At 37.6% G+C, this 22,549-nt stretch overlaps 1 protein-coding gene across 1 annotated transcript in view; it reads right to left on the bottom strand.

Moving 5' to 3' along the window:
- The window catches only part of SLC26A7 (solute carrier family 26 member 7), a 70,486-nt gene extending 50,224 nt beyond the window's left edge, over positions 1-20,262 (bottom strand). Inside the window, exons 1-2 of the mRNA XM_074897640.1 lie at positions 20,070-20,262; positions 4,038-4,148 (exon numbers count right to left, since the gene is read on the bottom strand). Coding sequence (XP_074753741.1) covers positions 4,038-4,148; positions 20,070-20,262 — 304 coding nt within the window. The remainder of the gene's footprint in view (positions 1-4,037; positions 4,149-20,069) is intronic.
- Positions 20,263-22,549: the final 2,287 nt, after the last annotated feature.

The following is a 22,549-nucleotide window of genomic DNA, read 5'->3' on the forward strand; positions in this document are numbered from 1 at the left end:
TTACCCAGAGAAATCACACAAACCTGGCCATTTTCTGCAGGCCATCTCCCTCATAATCCTCCAGCACTCACAGCTGTCATTTTAGGGAAGTACATCCTTATCCAGCCCATTTAGATCTTGTTTATGGACTAGTATTCATGAATTTGTTGAATCTCTGTTTCAACCTGCTTGTACTTCTGCCTCCACAATGTCCTCTGGGACCAGGTTCCAGAAGTTCACCATCTGCTGTGTTATTTTCTTTAAACTATATTTTAAAAGTCTTTTAAAATGATCTCTCACCGGTTTCACTGAAATCTCCTTAATTTCTACTGTTGCAGAACCTGGTAAACACCGTTCTACTTTCACCTTGGCCTTCATAGAGTAAACCTCCAAGCATGAATTCCTCAGGAACCTACTAGGGACACCTCTACCCTGAAATATGACCAATAAGTCCTATCTGTTGTTTCTTATCCATTAACCTGCTAATAATTAATAAAAGAACTTTTTTTCTATCACAAGGGCAACTTAGTTTCTTTAGTAACCTTTGGTGTGGAACCTTATCAGTAGCTGTTCGACCATTCTGATATATTCAAAGTATTTCCTTTTCCCATGTGCTTACTGACACTCATACAGTACTCTAGGAGGTTACTGAGGTAGGATTTTCCTTTACAGTAACCACATTAACTCCTCTCCAACAGACTCTGATTGTAGATATCTTTTAGTGAACTTTTTTTTTATCATAGTCTGTAATAATAGAGGTGCAAGACAGGTCTGCAGTTCCCAGGATTCCCTACAGACAGATTAAATTACACTGGTAACTTGACAGTCCTGTGGCCTTGCTACAGAATATCCCTGTTACACCTTTGTCAGAAAGGTGTCCTACCAGTTTCTTTCCTGGCTTCTTGCTTTTGATGTATTTAAAAAACTTTAACTATCAGTTGGTCATCCTCTCCATGGCACTCTTCAAATCCCTTTTTTTAGCCTTCTAAACTTCCTGCATATGTTTGACCTGCCACATTTAATTTCCTGCTCACCTCATTTGATCAAGCTTTCCATTTTTCAAGTGCCAAACTCTTCCTTATGACAGTCCCCTTAGTTTTCCTGTTGAGCCATGAAGGCTTCTCTTGGATCACATTTTCTTTCTTGAATCATGATAAACATTTGATCTGGCCCTATAATACATTTTTTTCAGGCAACATTCAGGATAGTTTTGGGTATTTTGCTTTTCAGATTGTTATTTTTTCTTTTAAACCTGTTTTCTCTTAAAAAAAAAAAAAAGTTTACATAAAATTCTGTCTGAAATCAAGGATCTATATGTGGTATTATGACATAAGAAGCTGTCTCAGAGGATGTTCCAAGATCAATTATACCAAAAACAGTCAAGTAAAAGATGTAGGTGTTAGTTGCTCAGGTGAGTAATCTTTTAAAGGAGATCAGCTGTGTCACAGAAGAGACATTTCAAGTGGTTAAAAGTTGACAGAACTGGGCCACTGATACTTTTCCATTTCATATTAACATAACTGACTTCACTAACAAAGGACACATTGATAGCCTCTATAATTATGGAGAGCCACACTGATCTTACAGAAAACGCTGGTAGGAGAAGAGGCGGTTGCCAATGTACGTGAGGAATTCTGGAGCATTTGGCGATCTGAGGCAGGAGGTATAGCTCCAGTTCAGCCTGCACACCATAATGCCTTAACCAAGGCTGGTGGGATGAGTGCATGAGACATCTCTACTGAAAGGATCAACAGCATATGTCACACACATTTATTTAAAAAAATCTTCATGTCTGCAAGAGAACTGTTTTGCTTCCTTTTTTTCTTAAGATTAAATTCTGGAACAGACACTTGTGAAAGGAACAGGTTTCCACACCAGGGACTGTGCAGGAATCTGCAGCCATGGAGTGGTGGGACTCTCAGCAAATCATTCTCTGAACATTATTCCCTCCTAAGGATAAAACATCAGCCTTAGCTTCTTGTACTTACCCATTTGATCATCTGTTTTCATTACTAGATTTTATGTCAGACAGATACTTACTTACTTTCCTACATAGGATCATGTGATAGATTCTTGTCTTCTTAATAATCTTATATAAACAAGCTGATGACAATACACAATTTTTAATATAGTTTCATGTTTTAATATAGTCAATGAAAATAAGTTCAAAAAATATACTAATCTATCTCCTCTCAAGTGTCAAAATTATTTTCAAAATTCCAAATTTTCTTTTTTTTTTGAATGCTTCTCTTTCTTACATGAGCTGAGTACATGTCATCACTCATTACAGCATCAAGTTATTAACAGCATCCACAGATCCTTTTCAGGCATCAGAAGGCCCGGATACTTTCTGTGCCTTTAGGGAGAAAAAACTTTCATCTTTCCCTTTGCTGTAAGACAAGTTATAGCCATTCAGCAATTTTTAATAATTTAACTGAGTATGAACAAAAAAGGTGCTTAAAATACATGGCTAACTTCTTACTAAAACATTTGTCGGTGCATACACCTGAACAATCAGATTCTGCAGAGTTCATTCTATGTGTGATTACCCAGAACCATCTTTCCTCCTTCCAGTTTTTCTATTCCACAAGGAAAATGTACCTCTTTCCTGCTGAAATCTTCTGACAACCACAGAAGCGGTTCCCCTTTACCCAGTCCTACTGTGCTTGACTACTGGTTCTGTCTCATCCTTCCCACAAACTTCAGAGGCCACCAAGTGTCCACTACTGCACACCAAAGAATCTGTGGTTCAATCTCATGAGTATTATTTCCAATTCCCTTCATAGAATCATAGACTGGTTTGGGCTGGAAGGGGCCTTAAAGATCACCTAGTTCCACCCCCCTGCCATGGGCAGGGACACCTTCCACTAGCCCGGGTTGCTCAAAGCCCCGTCCAACCTGGCCTGGAACACTGCCAGGGAGGGGGCAGCCACAGCTTCTCTGGGAAACCTGTGCCAGTGTCTCACCGCCCTCACAGCAAAGAATTTCTTCCTTATAGCTAATCTAAATCTACCTTCTTTTAGCTTAAAACTGTTACCTCTCATCCTATCACTACACCTTCTGATAAAGAGGTCCCCCCCATCGTTCCTGTAGCCCCTTTAAGTACAGAAAGGTCGCTATAAGGTCTCCCCAGAGTCTTCTCTTCTCCAGGCTGAACAACCCCAACTCTCTCAGCCTGTCCTCATAAGGGAGGTGCTCCAGCTCCCTGATCATCTTTGTGGCCTCCTCTGCACCTGCTCAAGCAGGTCCATGTCATTCTTATGTTGGGAACCCCAAAACTGGACACAGGACTGCAGGTGGGGTCTCACAAGAGCAGAGTAATGGGGGAGAATCACTTCCCTCAACCTGCTGGCCACACTTCTCTTGATGCAACCCAGGATATGCTGGCAACCATCTATAACTGCTGTTCTTTGGGGTCAGAAACAGAGCATCACCAACCTATTAGGAGATTAGTCATTCAACTCTTGCAGCCGCTGTTGGCTGTGCTGAGGGTAAACAAGTAATTCATAACTACTAGCATAGTAACCAGGGAGCACCTTTTGCTGCCTAATTACTCTGCAAGTGGACAGGAGCTGTACTGAACTCATTTGGAGACTCTCTAGCTTTAATACAATTGCAGATAATAGGCACAGAAAGGTTTTTTTTTTTTGTGAGACATGCAAGGTTTGTGTTTTAGCCAGGTGAGAAGTATGTTTTCTACAGTTTAAGAAGCAGACGAGCCTTTTGTCATTCCTGTTAGCATGTATCTCGTTGGCTGAGCTCTTTGTTAAAATCATAGCCCGAAGCAGATTTCTAGAGTTAAAATACAAAAACCCTTAGTAAACTACATTTACAAAGGAAGTGTCAATGCAATATTATATTATAATGGCAGGAGTAACTCCAATATATTCTTAATGAGGCTCTTTAAAGTACTTGAGCTGGCAGAAATAGTTGTAAAAAGAAGCACAAAACCATCTTATTTCTGTTTAGTATAATTTTCCTTGATCTTATAACAACAACAAAAAGTTCAGTTTCCAATTCCTTTTTTCTGAAAAATTTTTTAGCAAATAGACACTTACCTGTCACAACATGATGTCCCATTCCAAATATGGCATATATAATGACAGGGAAGAAAGAGCCATATAAACCAAAAACTGGATGGACTGAAGACAGAACCGCAAAGGCCAGCCCTATAGAAAGTTAAATGGAATTACTTCACTATATGAAGATAAAACTGTTCTGCTTTTTTTTTGCTTTTTTTTTTTTTTTTTAATGAGGAAATGTCTACAGTTTTATCAAGAATAAGAAAAAACCCACCTTCATTTACAAAAATTTAGAGCATAAGCCAACTACTGTACAATGAGGATCAGGAAGAATTGTGAAAGGTTTTTCATCTATTGTCTGTTACCAAAGTCCTCACACTTCTGAGTCTTGGTCACCAGCAGAAACAAACAGGGCACAGATACAACCTATGGCACCAGCTACCATGTTTCCAGGTTGTCTCCATCAGTGTTCCCAAACCTTTTTTAATAGACCATCTTCACAGGAGGAGGCAGCATTGTTTCACCCCCATGTATCACACATGGGTTTGAGACTGCCAGGGCTCCAGGCGGTCAGATGGTTATTTCTTACAAACAGTTCAAAACCTATAATTTTGGTTTGGATGGAGTCCCTTCAGTCTGCTTTCTTCTAATTTCTTAAACAAAAGAAATATTCCAGAGTTCATTGTCTTTAGGTGCCTGGGGGTTTTTTATCCTTTAGATATTAACACTTTTTTGGTTACATAAAGCTGTCAGTCCAGAAACAGAAAGTATTTGACTTTCACGTTGAGATAGAGAATGAACTGAATTGGTTAGGATTTAACTTTACAGGCTTAGTAGTTACTTTCATTGCTTAGCTATAGAGGACAGAATTCATGTTTTTCTTAGAAAGTCTCAGAATATGCCAAGAAATCATCTTTTAACAGAGACATTCCTGCAAAGCAGCAGCTTTGGTTGCTGTTCGACTTCAGATACCTAAGAAGGCAAGCAAGTCTGCATTGACTTCTTGCAAGTCATCAGAGAGACTGCCCAGACTATGCTTCAGACCAACAGCCTCTACTGTAATTTCTCATTTTCACTCTAAAAACTAAGAGTAGGAGAAATTGTCTGGCAGAGTTGCTCCATAAATCTTGGTGAATTCCTATCATGCAGCAGGGAAGACAGGATTGGCTTGTGTCACATACAAGGTGCTTTTCTGAAGTCCACCTTCAATCTGAGTGACCAGTCTAAGCTAGTGTATATGTGTGTGTACTGGGAGGATGACCATTCATGATCTGTGACAGAAGTGATTCAGATCTATGACATTGAGTTGCCTTCTGTATACATTTGAAATCTCCAAATGTGTAGGATTAATTGTTCTAACCAAACTTTCCTGACTGCTCCAGAAAGCATTTGTTACCTGAAACACTGGTGTATGGGGTTTTTAATATGGAGGGTGCCAAAGAGTATTGTTGTTTATAGGATTTCAGTAGCAATTCTGAGCATTTTGATTCAAGAGCTTGCTTCTTGAATTTGCATCTGAGTCTGTAATAAAGAGCACTTGGTGGCGAGAAAAAATAAAATGCCAGAAGACCAAAAGTGTCAAGTTCTCTGTGAAACAGACAAGGTGAACCTTGCAGTTCACCTGTTCTCAGAAAAATATCACAGTGAAGATTTTGCCGATATGGACCTTACATGGATCACCTTCATCCACACCAAGCTCAGCAAAGTAGCACTATCAGTTATGACTTGGAGAGTAAAGAAGAACTTTTAAAACATGTCAGTCTTAAAACTTTGATGCCTTCTTTTAAACAGAAATGAACTTCACTGCCCTTTTGCCTTTTAATTAAGCATATCTACTGATCATCATTTCTGGTTTTCTCTTAGCACACCACTATCATGAACCAGAAAGATCTTTGAAATTATAGTTCTACATCCATGTTCACATAATCAATAGATGCAAAAGAAGATTCTGACTCAAGAGCAACACAGAAGAGTGTGCTCGAGAAGAATAAAAGCAGCACAGAAGAAAACTGCATGACCCTATCCAGACAAAAGTGAGCATGGGGAAAAAAATCAAGAAAAAGGAGAATGAGATTTTTAAGGCTTGTTCAACACTGAAAAGCTCTTTCATTATAACCATTTTATGAACAAACCCAAAATGAAACAATAATTGTGTCATAAATTTGCTAATAGGGTACTACTCACACAGATACTCCTGTCTTGCAAAAAAACAAAACCCAAAAACGTTACACAAGACTAATTTATTTTACTCTTCAAAAAGTAAAGGAACCAGCAAAATCTGTATAACTTCAGCCACACTTTAATTATAACATAATTGAAATCAAATTATCTTTCTGTGTGGACAAGCATAAGGGAAATACACAAGATTCTGTACTGAATGCTGAGCCAGGTATGTACTTTACAAGAACTATTGGGAAGAGATCTATAAATCCTAGTTAAGATCTGCAAAATTCTCTATGTTTAAGATACTCATTAAATAAAAGGAATTCTCTATTACTGAAGCAGACAATTACAAATATAGAACATTTTCATCTGAAAACATTCCTATTTCCAAAAAGTACTGTTCACACACTGCAGAACAGCTACACAATGCATAGAGAACTCACCTCAGTGAGTTTCTTTGCATGCTCTCCTCCTTGCTTTTTTTTTTTTTTGTTAATGTTTGGACTCCATCGGTTACTACAAGAGAAGCACAAAAACTCCCTCTTTGCTAGGAAAGGTTAACAATTTTGAAAGATATGTTTTGAAATACCAAGTTCATTTTGCAGAAAACAGATTATGTTCATATAATTTTTAAGTTTGTGCTTCAATTGAATTAACTTTGGACCTTGAAGTTTTCATTATAAAATCTACACAGTTCAACAGATTTTCACCCTAAGTAACCTTATCAATCAGTTCAAGAGGAGGTTAGCTTAGAAATTGTACAAAACAAAACTGAAGGGTACAGTAACATACTGCAGGCTAAGCTAAAATATTTCCAGAAGAGGGACTACTAGCTCTTTTACCTTTCAATATTTCCAATTACTCCAGGGTTAAGAACAGTATACATTGTTCTTTCCTCTCAACATTTACAAGGAAAACAAGGGTTCAGCTACCACAAAATATCCTGTCACCATCTGCCTGTAAAAGCCTATTCTTGCTTCTCTACATGTGTTTACTTTGCTTTCATGTTTCCTGAGACCTTCTGAATCTGAAACATTTGACAATTATGGACAGGCTGTGTTTGATCCAGCATAAACTGTACATGTTGTGGGTAGAGGACAAGAAGCTCAACACAGCCCTAGATCACAAACAGAAAATAGGTCAACATCTCAGTTCAGCTCTCTGACACAGGCTGAGGGGAACAAAGCACAACCTGAATGAACCCTTATGATCATAGAACTGGCCAACAGAAATCTGGCATGAGTCCTGTAAAACTGTGGAAAAAGGGTTACCCTGCCCAACAAACCCCCAGCATCCAACAGGAACTTTGCTTTACTTACAGACTTGCTGCTGAGAAGTATCTGTTCTTTACAGACAGATAAATCCAGCCCTTGTTTTCTCCCTTTCACGTGTAAACTACTCACAATCTTTTTGTACTAAATTTCTAGAAGCCTTGTCTTGGGTTTTTTTCACAGTGAGGTCATGGCAGTCAGGACAGAGATAAAATTACCAGTCTAACAAACAGTTCTAGCTCTGTTAGCTTTTTGTGTCAATTGTGTGCAAGAGCAGATAGGCATTACAAAACAGAATTAGTAAAGACTTCAGGTTTTCTGATTAGGTATATAATGTTCTAAAGGTTTAAATATTTTAAAAGATATAATCAGTAGTATATTTCAGCTAATTTAATTAATTTTCATATTAAACAATGCATTCCATATGCTGTAGAACTAGTCAAATGGCAGGAAGCATTATTTTAATTTTTTCATTCCAAACAGTAATAACACTCAAAAGAAATATATCATAAAATAAGGATCCCACATAATCTTCACTGGTAATATGGAGAAGCCCCCATGGCAGTGACATTAAGGTTTTCAGACAAGAATATAAACTCCATGGAAAGAAATGCAAACAAAGAATGAGCAGTAAGTACAGATACAGTACATTAATATTGTGGTTCTTTGCTTTAACTACCTCCTGATCATAAGATAACATTGAAAACCATGCTCTCTGACTAGCACCAGATGCGTAACAGTCCTCTGGCACACCATGCTGAAAAGCAAGAGATGTTGCACTACTGTTGGTAAATGTCAAATGCAGATAACTACAAAATAACAAGCTTGGTACAAATAGAAACAAGGTCATGTCCTACCACAGCAGAAGGGTCCCCAGTTTAAGTTGATAGTTTCTGCTAATTAGACTAGTGCCAAAACAACAGCAATTAAAAAAAAAAAAAAAAAAAAAGTAAAAAAATCCATAGAAATAATTATGAATCATCAGAGTATAGTCAACTAGTTAACCATTTTCTGCATCTGGAAATATGATCATAATACATACATATGTTCTGAGGAAAGCTATACCATGTCATTTAGAAATATGATATGCAAACCAGAAAATAAAATGAAGAAGCAGGAAAAGTAGTAAGTCTATAATTAATTTGAGGAGTTTCAAAATTTGTATCATTTACTATTCACTGTGAAAAGGTATACATGTAAAAGCTTTTCTGATAGTGTATATATTCAAATAACTTTTTGTTATTGTAACCTTTTCTTATATGTGACTATAATAAGATGGTCAGGCCCCAAGTTTAGGGAACCCAAAATGACACTAATACGTCTTATACCACTCAAAATGCTATCTGCAGTTGGGGTCACTCTCTGACATTTCAGAAAAAAAAATAAAAATCTCCCTTTGTTCACAAAGCTGAATTATGTAGTAAGAAAGGTATTTCCTGTAGATGCCCTAAAATGTAGAATTAACACATATTTAATGAGTCTCCTATCAATCCTTCTTGGAGAACCAACAAATCAGACACTCAATGATTCATATCACAGGCTTTAATTTGTAACTCCAGGATAGCTAACTTTCACTGAAGAAAAAAATAAAACCACAGAAAACATTTCCAGTATTATATTTCTGAACAATTTTCCAATACAAACCTACAGTTCTTGAAGATTCTTTGACACTGGCTTGTTAAAAGCTATTAACACAAAATGATCCTTTGGAAATAATGTCATTTACCTCCAAAAACTAGAAAGCTCAGTACTGGTTCTCTCAATAGTGCACACATACACCTCATGCTTGTGAGATCTCTGTTTCCTAATGGCACCATTTGCTGGGGCTACACATTTGGACTGTACCTTCTGTCTGACTCAGTTAAAGAGCTACCAAGAGCTTAAAATAATTACTTAGTTCTTCTGTCATTCGAAGCCTGAGGCAAATGAAGAATGTAAAAGAAAGATGGGAGGACAGATTCAGAAAAATGTATCATAAATCTTTCAGAGACCACACAATGTTGACTTAGCAACCATTCTCTCTTTTTTGAAGGATGCTTCAGTACAGTTCCTTCCCATGCAACTGTCTCCTTCAGTCTGGTGAGAATTAAGCATCTCAGCTCTATTAGTCCGAGTACTTGAATCCACAGTATTTCACAGTATTTCACAGTATCTGAAATGCAACTCTCCCAGTGTACCATCTGACAATTACATCAAAGGTATATTTGAGAAGACACTGTTCTATACTGCCACTTTGCAAATCTCCAGATACTGACTGCATTTTGGTGTTCAATAGAAAGGATATGCAAGCATTACAGTAAAAGAAACAAGCTGACTTCATCACTTGTTTCCTGGTGAAAATGGCTGCTCGCGGCTTGGATGGGCACACGCTTCGCTGGGTAAAAATCTGGCTGGATGGCTGGGCCCAAAGAGTTGTGGTGAACAGAGTTAAATCCAATTGGCGGCCGGTCACGAGTGGTGTCCCCCAGGCTCGGTTTTGGGGCCACTCCTGTTTAACATCTTTATTGATGATCTAGACGAGGGGATCGAGTGCACCCTCAGTCAGTTTGCAGATGACACCCAGTTGGGTGGGAGTGTTGATCTGCTCGAGGGTAGGGAGGCTCTGCAGAGAGACCTGGACAGGCTGGAGCCATGGGCTGAGGCCAACTGGAGGAGTTTCCATAAGGGCAAATGCCGGGGGCTACCCTTGGGCCACAACAACCCCCAGCAGCGCTACAGGCTTGGGGAGGAGTGGCTGGAGAGCTGCCAGTCAGAGAGGGACCTGCGGGTGTTGATTGACAGCCGGCTGAACAGGAGCCAGCAGTGTGCCCAGGGGGCCAAGAAGGCCAATGGCATCCTGGCTTGTGTCAGCAATAGCGTGGCCAGCAGGGACAGGGAAGGGATCTGACCCCTGTACTCGGCACTGGTGAGGCCGCCCCTCGATTCCTGTGTTCAGTTTTGGGCCCCTCATTACAAAAAGGACATTGAATGACTCAAGCGTGTCCAGAGAAGGGCAACGAAGCTGGTGCAGGGTCTGGAGCACAGGTCATACAGGGAGCGGGTGAGGGAACTGGGGGTGTTTAGTCTGGAGGAGGCTGAGGGGAGACCTCATCGCCCTCTACAGCTCCCTGAAAGGAGGTTGCAGAGAGCTGGGGATGAGTCTCTTTAACCAAGTAGTAATAGATAGGATAAGAGGGAATGGCCTCAAGTTGCACCAGGGAAGGTTTAGACTAGATCTTAGGAAGCATTTCTTTACAGAATGTGTTGTTAGGGGTTGGAATGGGCTGCCCAGGGCACTGGTGGGGCCCTCATCCCTGGAGGTGTTTAAGAGTCAGGTTGACATAGCGCTGAGGGATATGGTGTATTTGAGAAAGGTCGGTGTTAGGTTAATGGTTGGACTAAACGATCTTCAAGGTCTTTTCCAACCTAGATGACTCTGTGATTCTATTTATGAATTCTCTATTTGATAGCTTGATATTCTATACATAAAAAAGCTTGAACACAGCCAAACCAGACAGAAAATACAAATGTTGTATTTTAATTTCTTTTATTGGAGATCACGGAAAAAAGCTATGACTCTTGACAGATAATCAGAGATTAAATATTTAGACCTCTTTAGAACGGATTTGACACTATATCTGAACACCACAGAAACTTTATAATTCTATGAACTATTATACACTGGTCAGCCATAATACCTGAAGCATCTAGCCATCTCCAAAATAAAATTAAAGAGGCATTTTGAAAGTAGATTATAGGGAAATCCCTCTGCATCTCAGCAAGAATAAACAGCAAATGGCAAGCAGGTAACTATGTGGTAGTCTTTTGAGAAGGACCAACACTGTGGAGAAACAAAGACCATAAATGACTGATGACAGGACTGAATCAAGATGAACTGGACTTTTTGAAATCTATGAAAAGGGCATCCATTTTGACAAATAGGTGGCCAAGGATCTGAGCACTAAGATTTTTCCTGCTCTCTCTGATCTGGAATATTCTAGGTGAAGTAATTTCTTCTTCCTTCAGGGAATGAACATTCCCTGGGTTTGTCAGTCTCTGTCCATGGTGCTCAGGCACGCCCCAGGCACGGCGATCGCACATCTGCACAGTTTATCTGGTCATACTAAGACAAGTGTACCTGGACATTGGGCTCTAAAGGATTCAGACGTCGTTCAGAAGATGAATTCACATTTCTAGCAGTCTCTCAGACAGGTCCGTATTTGTACATGTGTAATTTGGAAGAATTTTAATAGACATTAGAAATTAAATATTGGGTGCACAGCAGCATCAGTGCCTTTCTCCTCTGCTCTAAAGTTGTACAATATGAAACATAGCCCTACATTTACTTACTAACATGTTACATTTCATGATCAGCTTACATCATTATTCTTTGTATGGGAGAACTATAACAGAGTTCAGCTGGACAATCTCTTCCAAAATCATTTATGAACTATATGGATTCTCCAATGCATTCTCTGGGAAATTTTTCTGGTTTTGTTTCCAAATATGCTTATTCAATTTCATCTACACATGCTATTTACATGCCAGATGTATATTTACAAGACAGCTCTTCCTCTTAATAAAATTATTAGCTCCAGCTAGTCTGCTCAGAGTATATTTATGTCTACATTTATGGTCAGAGCCTGAAAAAAAATCCCAGCAACCATCGCCCTTGAGAAGACACAGCTGGGGTTCCTCCATGAAAAGCTAAAAAAAATACATATATGAGTTTTTGGCATGATGCCTTCCAAAACACTGGGCACCAGTTCTGGAATGCATGAAGGCAGTATAGTTCATTTTTTAATGGCAAGGTCTCCAGCCAGTGTTAAGGAATTAGTTGTTCAGCAATAAATCCAGTTTGAGATTAAATTAACTTTAATTAAAACACACAAAACACATCAGTCCTCAGGGAGTTATTACTAGGCTTGCAGAATGAAAAATAAGTTGGCAGGAATAACAATACTGATTTCATCAGATGCCATCTATATATTTCACTTGTAGAGGAAATATATCTCAAGGGCCCTCCACCCCCCAAAAAAGCAGCCCACCAAAACCTGCTTGAGCCAAAGCATTTCTTATTTATGATAGGTCATAGGAAAGGCAGCAAATGTATAACACTACATATAAATTCTATATGAAGTATATCCATGTGCTAGCTGACTATAAAAAATGTCTTTTTTAAAAATATTACAAACAGTGCCATAGTCCCAAATCTAACAAATTTCAAAGGCCAAATCTTACATCCTAATGCTTCCACATGGGCAACTACTGAGTATATGCAGTATAGCACATGGACAGATGTATATATCAAAACAAATAGCACAATGTTTATGAATCCAGCCAAATATCAGGAACTTAACAAGATAAAGGTTGAATCCAGAAATACAATGACAGTATTTTACTTTGAAAAACCCCCACACATTTGTCTTAACTTATTAATAGATACACCTCAGTTCAAAACTTCCCAGTTTTTTGAGCAGCAGCAGATACTGAAAGGAAACATAAACTTGTGAAGGAACACCCTTGTGGCCTGTGTTTTGTTCCCTCTTATGACAGGCAAATATGTAATTTAGTACATCTATGAATGGAATTACGTGATGAGATACATCTTCTTATCCCAGTATTTTAACGGAGTATTTTTAGAACTACTTCCAATTTCAAGTCTAAACATATTCATGCTACTTTATACTCATTTGTTCATGTGCTGTAACTGTCTTTAAATGCCTTTCCTGATAAGGAAAAATATCAGGTTTTAATTAGCCCGTCCTATCAATTTAAGTCTTCTCACAAATATGAACTTTGTTTTTCTGATCCTTCTCCTAGACTTTTCTTCTGCTGAAGTTTGAAATCATCTTCCATGAAGAGAGGCAAACAAAATTATATTTCAGACAAAGGATCAACAGGATTCACTATATTTCAGACAACGGATCAACACTCAGCACTACCTGTAGTCATCCACTTCTTTGCAGTTCTTAACCCACTAACAACGAATTCTTTTCAAATAGGGTAATTATTTTCCAACAGAGCATTAAAACTACCCCTACCTGAGAGCATCAGCAGAGTTGTCTTTAGAATGTGTATATAAATCTGAAACAAAACCGACTAGCTGTCCTAGAGCCTTGCTTCAGAACTGGGTAGAAGAATCGATCACTCTGGTATCCTTTGTGACTATACATGCAAATATTATTTTATTATTATTAAAGGGAAATATACTTCCATTGCTTGCATCTGGTCCAGTCCCTCATCTGCAGACTTGTAACTTGGATACAATACTGTACTCACTATGGTCCAGTCATAGAATATCATTCCAAATTTGACAGAATCATCAAAGGTACTTGTTACTGGATCTGCAGTGTCACTTACCGATTCATTTAAAATCCTGATGATTACCCATCTCAGTCCTTTATCTGAGTGTGTTTTGTTTTCTATGTTTAATCTTGGTTATATACCCATTTGCTTGACCATTTCCCACATGGGCAACATTATCATCTTTCAGGAAAACTAAGACAAAGTACAAATTTTGTACTGAGGCTTCAGTTTATACCAAATACTTAAGCAGAAGTACCCCATGTCATTCTTTTGCCTTCTTTTTTCCTGAGGCTGAAAAAACATTTGTGGTTTGGGGGTTTTTTTTGGAAGGGTCTAACTCAGTTGTGATATTGGACATTCATATTAATAGTAAACAATTGAAACTTAAACTTTGCACCTTAAACTGTCAATACAGCACTGGTTGAGTCATTTCTATGTTTCAAGAAAAAGGACTTTTGTGTTTCTAATTTCCCTCCCCATATATTTTTCTGTTACTGGACAGTGTAAAGAGCTCTAAGATGCTATAACAAAAAGTGCAAGGTGCAAGTATTCTCATCACCCAGTGAATGACAAAATTAAATCATGTATTTGTCTAAGCAGGAGTCTCCCTGGTCATTAACGGCTTGCAGAATGGATTATAATTATCAAAACCTCAAGCGAGCTCTCAGAAGCAGCTTAGGGGGAAGGGTTGACATTGTACGAAGTTAGGTACCTACACTACCTACATCCAGAAAACGTAAGGCAACTTCAGATGTTAAGCTGAGCACTTAATTTTCACATTATATAGTGTCCTGTCCTAACCAAAATATTTCAGATACGTTTGTGTTCCCTAACTACATAGAGAACTGATGTACCTAAATAAGTTATGTACACTAATACACATATTCAGGCAGACTAACTTTGGGAATAATTTCTCTGGTGATGAACTCAGCTACACAACAGAGGGTATATTTGTATAGCATTTTTCAGACAAACTCAGACTTGCTTTTTTACAGTACATGTCAGTCAGAGGAGCTTACTGATGGGTTGCAGCATTACCTACATGGTTTCTAGATGCCAGTCTTTGTGAATAGTATACATAGTTGTGCCCATAAAAAGCCCACCAAAACAAACAAACAAAACAAACACATTCTAAACATAATCCAAAAGCAAATACTGAGATGTGATGTACCAACCAACATAATTTAAATCCTGAGAGAAGGCACAAAGCTATTTGTTTGAAAAGACAAGATTGGATGAGGAAGACTAGCAAAATGAGAGATGGATCAACAGTTTTGTAATGAATAAATGATGACAGGAAAGATCACCTATGAAAGGCCTTGAAAGTAAAGATGAATAATTTGCTTAGTGCTATAAAAAGTTACCACAGTCTGTGGAAATGAGCTAAGCAGCTGCATTCTGATGAGATATGAAGGGGCTATAGCGCATGTTCAGAAGTCTACAGAAAAAGCACGGTGACAACTTTATGAGATTTAGCTACATGGAATGACTGCATCATAATGCATCTTAATATCATGCAAGGAAACTGAGAAAAATTCAGACACAGCTTAATCAAAGTGCACTTCTTGTACAAGTAGGTGGTGTCCAGGTCACATGAAAAAGCCACAAAAAAGAATTCTGGTATTATTGTGACAGATCAAAGAATGAGTTACAGGAAAGAAAACAGTAAGACCTCCCTTTAACCATGTTGAACATAAACCATTTATTACCCACAATGCCACAGATTTAATGGCTGAGACACGTCACCTAAATTTTGATGTCTATATAGTCTGTGTCTACACCTGAGTCAGTCCCCTGTTATTCTCAGTGGAAATCTTACCAATATAATAAATCAATCTTAGTAAAGTATACGATCAGATTTAGTCAGATGACTCACGCCTGTGGTGGGTTGATCCTGGCCACCATCTAAGCACTCAGCCAGCCACTCACTCACTCCTCCTCAGAAGATGGGGGAGGGAATCAGAAAAGCAAAAGTGAGAAAACTTGTGGGTCAAGATAAAGACAGTTTAATAAGTGAATGAAAGAACTGATGTAAAGGCAGTCATTCACAACCTCCCACAAGCAGATTGAACACCATAAATGTCACTAACTCTTATCAACTAGATCTCCATTGACTAGTAAGGAACGCAAGAATGGCTTGCTGAAAATTAGATACCTACACTACAGAATCTTTGTTTTATTAGCAAAATTTCAATTCAGTGAGAAAAAAAAGCAAAAAACAAACAAAAAACGCATGAGGCACTTATGAGACATCAACATGGATCTAGCAATTGAATTTGTGTGTATGGGTGAGGAACACAGAATGAAAGGGAAAGAAAAATCTTCATATGATGACCGTTGATGGGATATTAATAAGTTTTAAAGGGAAAGGGAAGAGAACAATGAAGTGCTAGTCCAAGAAGCAAATTAAGGATTTATTTATTAATTTAGAGACATCTTGCTCTAGTCTATCCATAACAGATTTTTGAGAAAAGCAGACAAATTAGGTAGTGGTTACCAAAACATGAAAGCTCAAATTTCTTAACTGTCTGTGAAAGTATATAGCAAATTTCAAGACTGGATGACTAAGTTCATTTTAGATTCAAAGCTTATTTTTCAACCTTAGGTATCAGAGTAAAAAGAACTATTCTATATCTGAAAAATAAGGTGTTGAGCTCTGTATTATTAAATTACAGTTAGAACTAATATTAAATGATAGGTGGAACTAATGAAGCCTAATTTCTTTTACTGTTTTTGAGTCATGGCTGAGTGACTTTGTGGTCTGAGACAGTGCAAGCTCCAACTGAATCTTTCCAGCAATTGGTGTGGGGTTTTTTTTGGTGGGTTGGTTGGTTGGTTGGCAGTTTTTTGGGGTGGGGGCTTGGTGTTTGGTTTTTGTTTGGTTGGGGTTTTTCTACACAGAACATCTAATACCTAACAAGGTATGAGTTTCTCTTATCACTTTTTAGATCTTGTAGGATCTGTTGGCACTGGCCATTTTCATAAAATTTGTAGAAACTATCTTTAACACTTCTTTCTCTATCTTCTGTGGAATTAGTTAAAGGACTCTAAAATTAGAGGACATACACAGAGACCATACAAGTATTGTCTCAGTAGGTATGTAGGACAGCAGAGTTAAGCAGTGAATTTTGGAACTCGAATTAAGATTAATTTGGCATTTTTAACAGACAATGAAACAACTATAGGAACACCTGGAGAATGAATGCTTGGTTTCAACAATTACTTTCATCACAAATGCCAAGTGCCACATCACAATAAGCCCATGCCTTTCCTTCCCATCTTCCTACACTCCTTGGTCTCCTCTCCCCCATCTCAATACTGGATCCATTAATTGATCAATGGATTCCCTCTGAATGGTCAAATATGACTTGGGCATGTTTTAAACAGGTTTCAAATATTTGAAAATTAGCATCAGAAGATTCACTCTCTGCAGAAATTACATAATTTCTTATGGATTCTTTTGTAATTATTATATTCTTTATTGGCTAACGTTGTGAGAGAGTAAGGATAACACCTTAGGCACAGAGGCATATGGTTTTATGCTAGTTCAGTGTTAGGCAAGGTAACACATTACCTTCTAAAGATCCACTTCTTCCACACTACATGGAAGTAAAGACAATTAAATACTCAGGTAACATGCCTTTCTTGTACACCATTCCTAGACTGTCACCACAGGACATAGTTTTTAATTTACGTGTGTCATGAGGGAAGACATTTAAACCTAAACTGATATATGAGCTCAAGAGTTTCAGTGTTCAAGTAGCTGACTTGAAGGTATTTTACAGGAGTTTGAAAGCTTAAGTCACATTTAGAAACTAATAATTTTAACCCTGAAAATCAGAAGACGAATGGTAGTATCTCTTTAGAACTTTATCCAAAATAAAAGATGGCATAAGAACAGCTATGCTGAGCTATCCTATACCTTTATAAAAGACTTTTGGGGAGCAAACTTTATCTGCATATGTTAATTGCAGATGTTTCTATTAATTTGCTCTTTTGTTTTTCTTACTTATAAGGCAGCCATGAAAACCTGCTATTGAATAGGAATTCTCCAGAAACGATTTCTGAAAATTATGTGAGGAGCAATTATAACCATTATCTTTGTTGCATTCACTATAACACACTAAGGACAGTGACTTTCCTCTTTCCTTCCTTCCTTTACAAAGGGAAGCCAGCTACATCATCTAAAATTTGGATTAGAAGTTGGAACATGGACACGTTACACCAGATCAGAGAAGTTGCCAGCCTGAATAATCTGAACGTGGCCAAAGCCAGATCAGTAAGAAATCCCACAATAGGAAACTGTGAGAAACAGCTCAGTTGGAAGGTCTTTCTTTATTATTCTCAAGCTACTGGATTGCTCTCCACCCTGGAGTATGCAGTTTTCATCACTCAGAAAACTGTTGCATACAAATACAACTTCAGAATTTTCCATATACTTCCATAACTCAAGTTTATTTCCATATACTTGAATTTACTTAAACATGTTGCTGCAACACCAAATGACACTGGGCTCTACATTTCAGTTATCACTGGTTACTAATTTTTTCCTGTCATTGTTAGAATTTCTGCCTTTCATTTAATTATAAACCTTCTTGGTTTATTTTGTGGGTGGAAGAAAACAGACACAATAAGACCTCAAAATATGGGGTCTTTTCCTTTCATGCTATATAGCAAATGGCACCTTTATTTTCTTGCATAACTCTGTGAAAACATTAAAGGATAGTCCTGGTAACTGGAAGGCTTACAACACTAGCAAAGAGGTAACGTAAGGAGGGTCTAAATAAATATGTTGTGTTCAAGTTCTTCGCCACAGACATTATAAAATGCTTTGGTATTTAGTGCTCGTCCTTTTCCATTCTCTAAAATCATTACGAAATTTTGAGAAGCAGTGAGGAGAGAGAAAGGAAGAACAGGTCAGCAGGAGGGAAGAGTTCCAAAGTATTTGTTTTTAAACAACATAAAATAAGAATAAAATTATTTCTAGAGTCCTTCAAAATAATCTACAAAAACAAAACAAGTATTTTCTGTCTTCACTGGATCTTCTAAAATTACTAAAATTACTTCTTAGTACAAGACTCAAACAAGAAAATCCTGGCTAAAACTACCATCAGTGCAGAACTGCTGTTTAACTTAATACTTTTGACGAATTTCAACCTACTGTTATTAGCAAGATTTTAATTACAATTGTTGTATATGCACATACCAGTGAAATTATGTACTTTGCAGTGTTATGGTATTAAGGATCTTAAAAGTTAAATCATGCCAATGCAGATGTTCCTAATTACTTTAAAAGCACAAATACTTACACAAATCAGTTGTTTCCAGCTCCAGCATAACCCGATTAAAAGAGTGCTTATAATTTAACAACACAAATGATAGCTAAGCATATCTAATATGGGGAATTGTTAAAGAAATAAAACATAGAATTTATATAAGGGAAGGTGTTAAAGTCCATCTGAGGCAGATAAGAAGCTGTGACTTGCCTGAAATAAATATAAAATATTGCCAAAAGAAAGCAACATTATCAAAGACACATAAAAACTGACAAAAAAAATATTATTTTCCAGCAGCAATCACTTTACAAACCTGGATTACTGGGACTTTAGGTTTCTGCAGATCATTGTGCAGGCTTTTGTTTTAGGAACTTTTTCTTTTTTTTTTTTTTTTTTAAATTGAGTCTAGCTCCACACCTACTTTGTATTACTGCTTGAAAAGAAATGTAATGTAATACAGTATTAAATCAACACAGAAGATGAAGTACACAAGCTGAAGATGCAGGCAGATCCTCTCCGTGGGTAATGTCTCTGGCAGGAGCACCCTTTATGCACAAAAAGTTGTTAATTTCTCCTGCTGTGCTCCGGGCTTCCACAAGTAATAGTATTAATGCCAATGTTTCTTCTGGAAAAGCATCTCTTACCATGCAATTATCACATAGATATATTTTGGTTTTCATATGAAATAGGGAAAAAGGTGGTCATTTAACAGATAAAACTTTGTATATAACCATATGCTGTGTGAATAGTTACTGCTTTCTTATCTTCTATATTGAGTCTTTGAAAAATTGTCAAAGGCATGGGATATAAAGTTCCAGCTCATAGAAATTAGCACAATAATACAAGATATTTCTATCCTCATTTGTACATCCATTATATATGCATAAGTCTATATATTTGTTCCTTATATTTTTATTAGATTAAACCAACACTAGTTATATAGCATGTCTTTGTTTTAACCAAAGATTTATGGCAATATTACACAAGAAAGGAAAAAAAATAATAAAAAGACCAGACCAATTCAGCATGACCAGATTTCAAAGTACAAATCTGAAATGAGTTAACTGTACCTTGAGTCACCTGTTGGATGGCTAGCATCATCCCAGAAACTGTATCGGGAATCAAATTTTCCTTCCAATTGTAGACAGGCACCCATTTCAAGATGGGCAGCCTTCTCATACACCAGACTTTGATATCTTCAAAGCGAACAGCCTGGATCTTCCTCCAGATTGCATTTCTTTTCCTTTTTGCTCCTGTCATCATTCCCACCCCCCTAAAAGCAGTTCTTCTTCCACAAGAGTACACAGTTGAGTAATCACCCTAATCTGTGTCAGTCTACAGTTTTCTTCTGAGATTTTGCAGTTCGAAAACTACAGAGAAAAAAAAAAAAACAACAGAAGCACTTAAGATTTCTGCAGCTGCTTTCTAACTATACTCAATAAAAACACTTATTAAACAATTCAGTCGTATAAACAGCTACATGAAATGCAAGAACTGTTTATAGCAAAGATCATATTTTCTGCTCTTTGCAAAAAATTTGGTCTAGTCTCACATTAGTTTGTGATTCTTTCCAGTAACCTCCTGCTTTATATTCCCTGTAATGCTTGTGTTTTGGCCTCAGTCCAGTGTCAAAATGAGGTATTAGTGGGTGTGTGTGCGATATAGGCTGGGCTTTGCTAATACAAGCGGGAAGTGCCCAGCAGAGCAGGCATCTCTCTGCCAAGCCCAGGAGAGCAGCCTTGCCTCTCCTGGGGGGAGATTTTCTGGCTGCAGTCAAAGGGCATGAAGTCCTTAGTAACCCTGGTGCTAGCAAGGTTGTTTTACTCCATCAACCTTTTGTCTTCTAAATGACAGTAAAAAGCTTGTTTATGTAGAAAATGCAGAACACCAGGTAGCAGTAAGTCCTGATGCAAACATTCACAGATTCCCTCTGTAAACTGAAGACTCAGACTTAATATAACAAGCTCAAAGTGCAGTGATGGACTGCAAGCTATCAGCTCCACGTGGAAAGTGCCAAAAATGCTTGTGACGATCATTCTTCAAAGCTATTCCTTTCTCCTCTTGCTAGTACACCCAGCAAAGAGTCTCTCAGTGAAGGCATTTCACCAAGTAACTTTTGATCTTGTAATTACGTCATGCACCTTGTGTATGATACAAAGTACTCAGACACAAATTGATAAGAGCATGGAAGAGCTTTAAACATCAAGACATTTAAATGTCATCTGATATGAAGCAAGGAGTTAGCGGCTTTCCTCTAAGTTTTTTGTATCTCTGGATGGCAAAAACATTTAAGTTAAAATGTAAGATCCATCATATGGGTGAAATGTCTTCCCAATCACTATTCCACAGTAGGCAATAAATACATTTTTTAAATATTTCCATTTTATTTATATATTTATCCAGATGAAGGATGCTGAAACAATGTCCATCCAAAACAACTTCAGAAAAATGAGAGTGTTTCCAAATGCAATAGGGAGAAAAGCACAAGGGCAAATGTACCACTGTTCATTCTACTGACATTCAAGTGGTATCCACGGTTGTGTCCCTTAGAAGTGTAAAGAGAAAAAAAAAAAAAAAAACAGCGGGAAAAGATTGCCTAAGACAGACCCTCATTTTTAACTGATCCAGGCATACTGACTCTTTGCCTTGCCCATCCTTTAATCATGTACACTTTTTAAAAAACAAAAGAAACAGAAGAAAGGTTTATCTTCTGTATGCTGGAATAAACTTCTAAGCATTGATTTTTTTTATTTTTTTTTTAAATCTGAATTTTGTGTTATGTGTGTGTCCATGCTTTTAGCTTGAAAGTAATGTTCAAGGACTTCATAATCAAGGCTTTTATGGGTGCCAAATGTTTCACAACATAGACCATTCCCTACTTTCAGTGATTAGAAGTAGACAGGAATCCTTCTACTCAGTTACTCAGCTATCAGGGTTGCTTAGTTTTGATAAAGCATTCACTACCTCTAGCTGTAATAGCATTTATTGGGGAAAAAAAAAGATCAGAATACATATCTGCACATAAGTTATGTGTATACAAAAATGTACACAAATATGGGTACTTGTGTAAAGAAGATAAGTTCCATTTAAAAAAATAAAACAAAACAAAACAAAAACAAAAACACCAAAACATGGTTCACCACAAGCTCTGGATATGCTAAACAGTCAAAAAACCCCTATTATGAAACCAAAGAACCACCACTGAACACACAAGAACATACACTCCATTCTTCAAACTTCTCACACCAAAATGCTGAAGCTGTTTGAAAAAGTCTGTAATTGAGACTTTCCCACCTCATTTTTGCAGAGTCATTAAATCTGGACAGTTTTCATCAATACCAGATTAGTATCTGAACTCCTAGGATTAGATATATCAACAGACTTTTGTTCCTCGCCAATAACACAAGGATGGTTTCTCTCTATGGGTGTGTGCATGCATGAGTGCAAACATCTTACAACCAATACTTGAAAATAAGCCCTGTTAGATGCAGACAGAACCGCACATGTGAAGCCTTCGGGATTTCCATGCTGATGTGGAATTTGTGCAGGA

The sequence above is a fragment of the Athene noctua genome, chromosome 2, assembly GCF_965140245.1.
Source record: "Athene noctua chromosome 2, bAthNoc1.hap1.1, whole genome shotgun sequence".
Classification (NCBI taxonomy): Eukaryota; Metazoa; Chordata; class Aves; order Strigiformes; family Strigidae; genus Athene; species Athene noctua.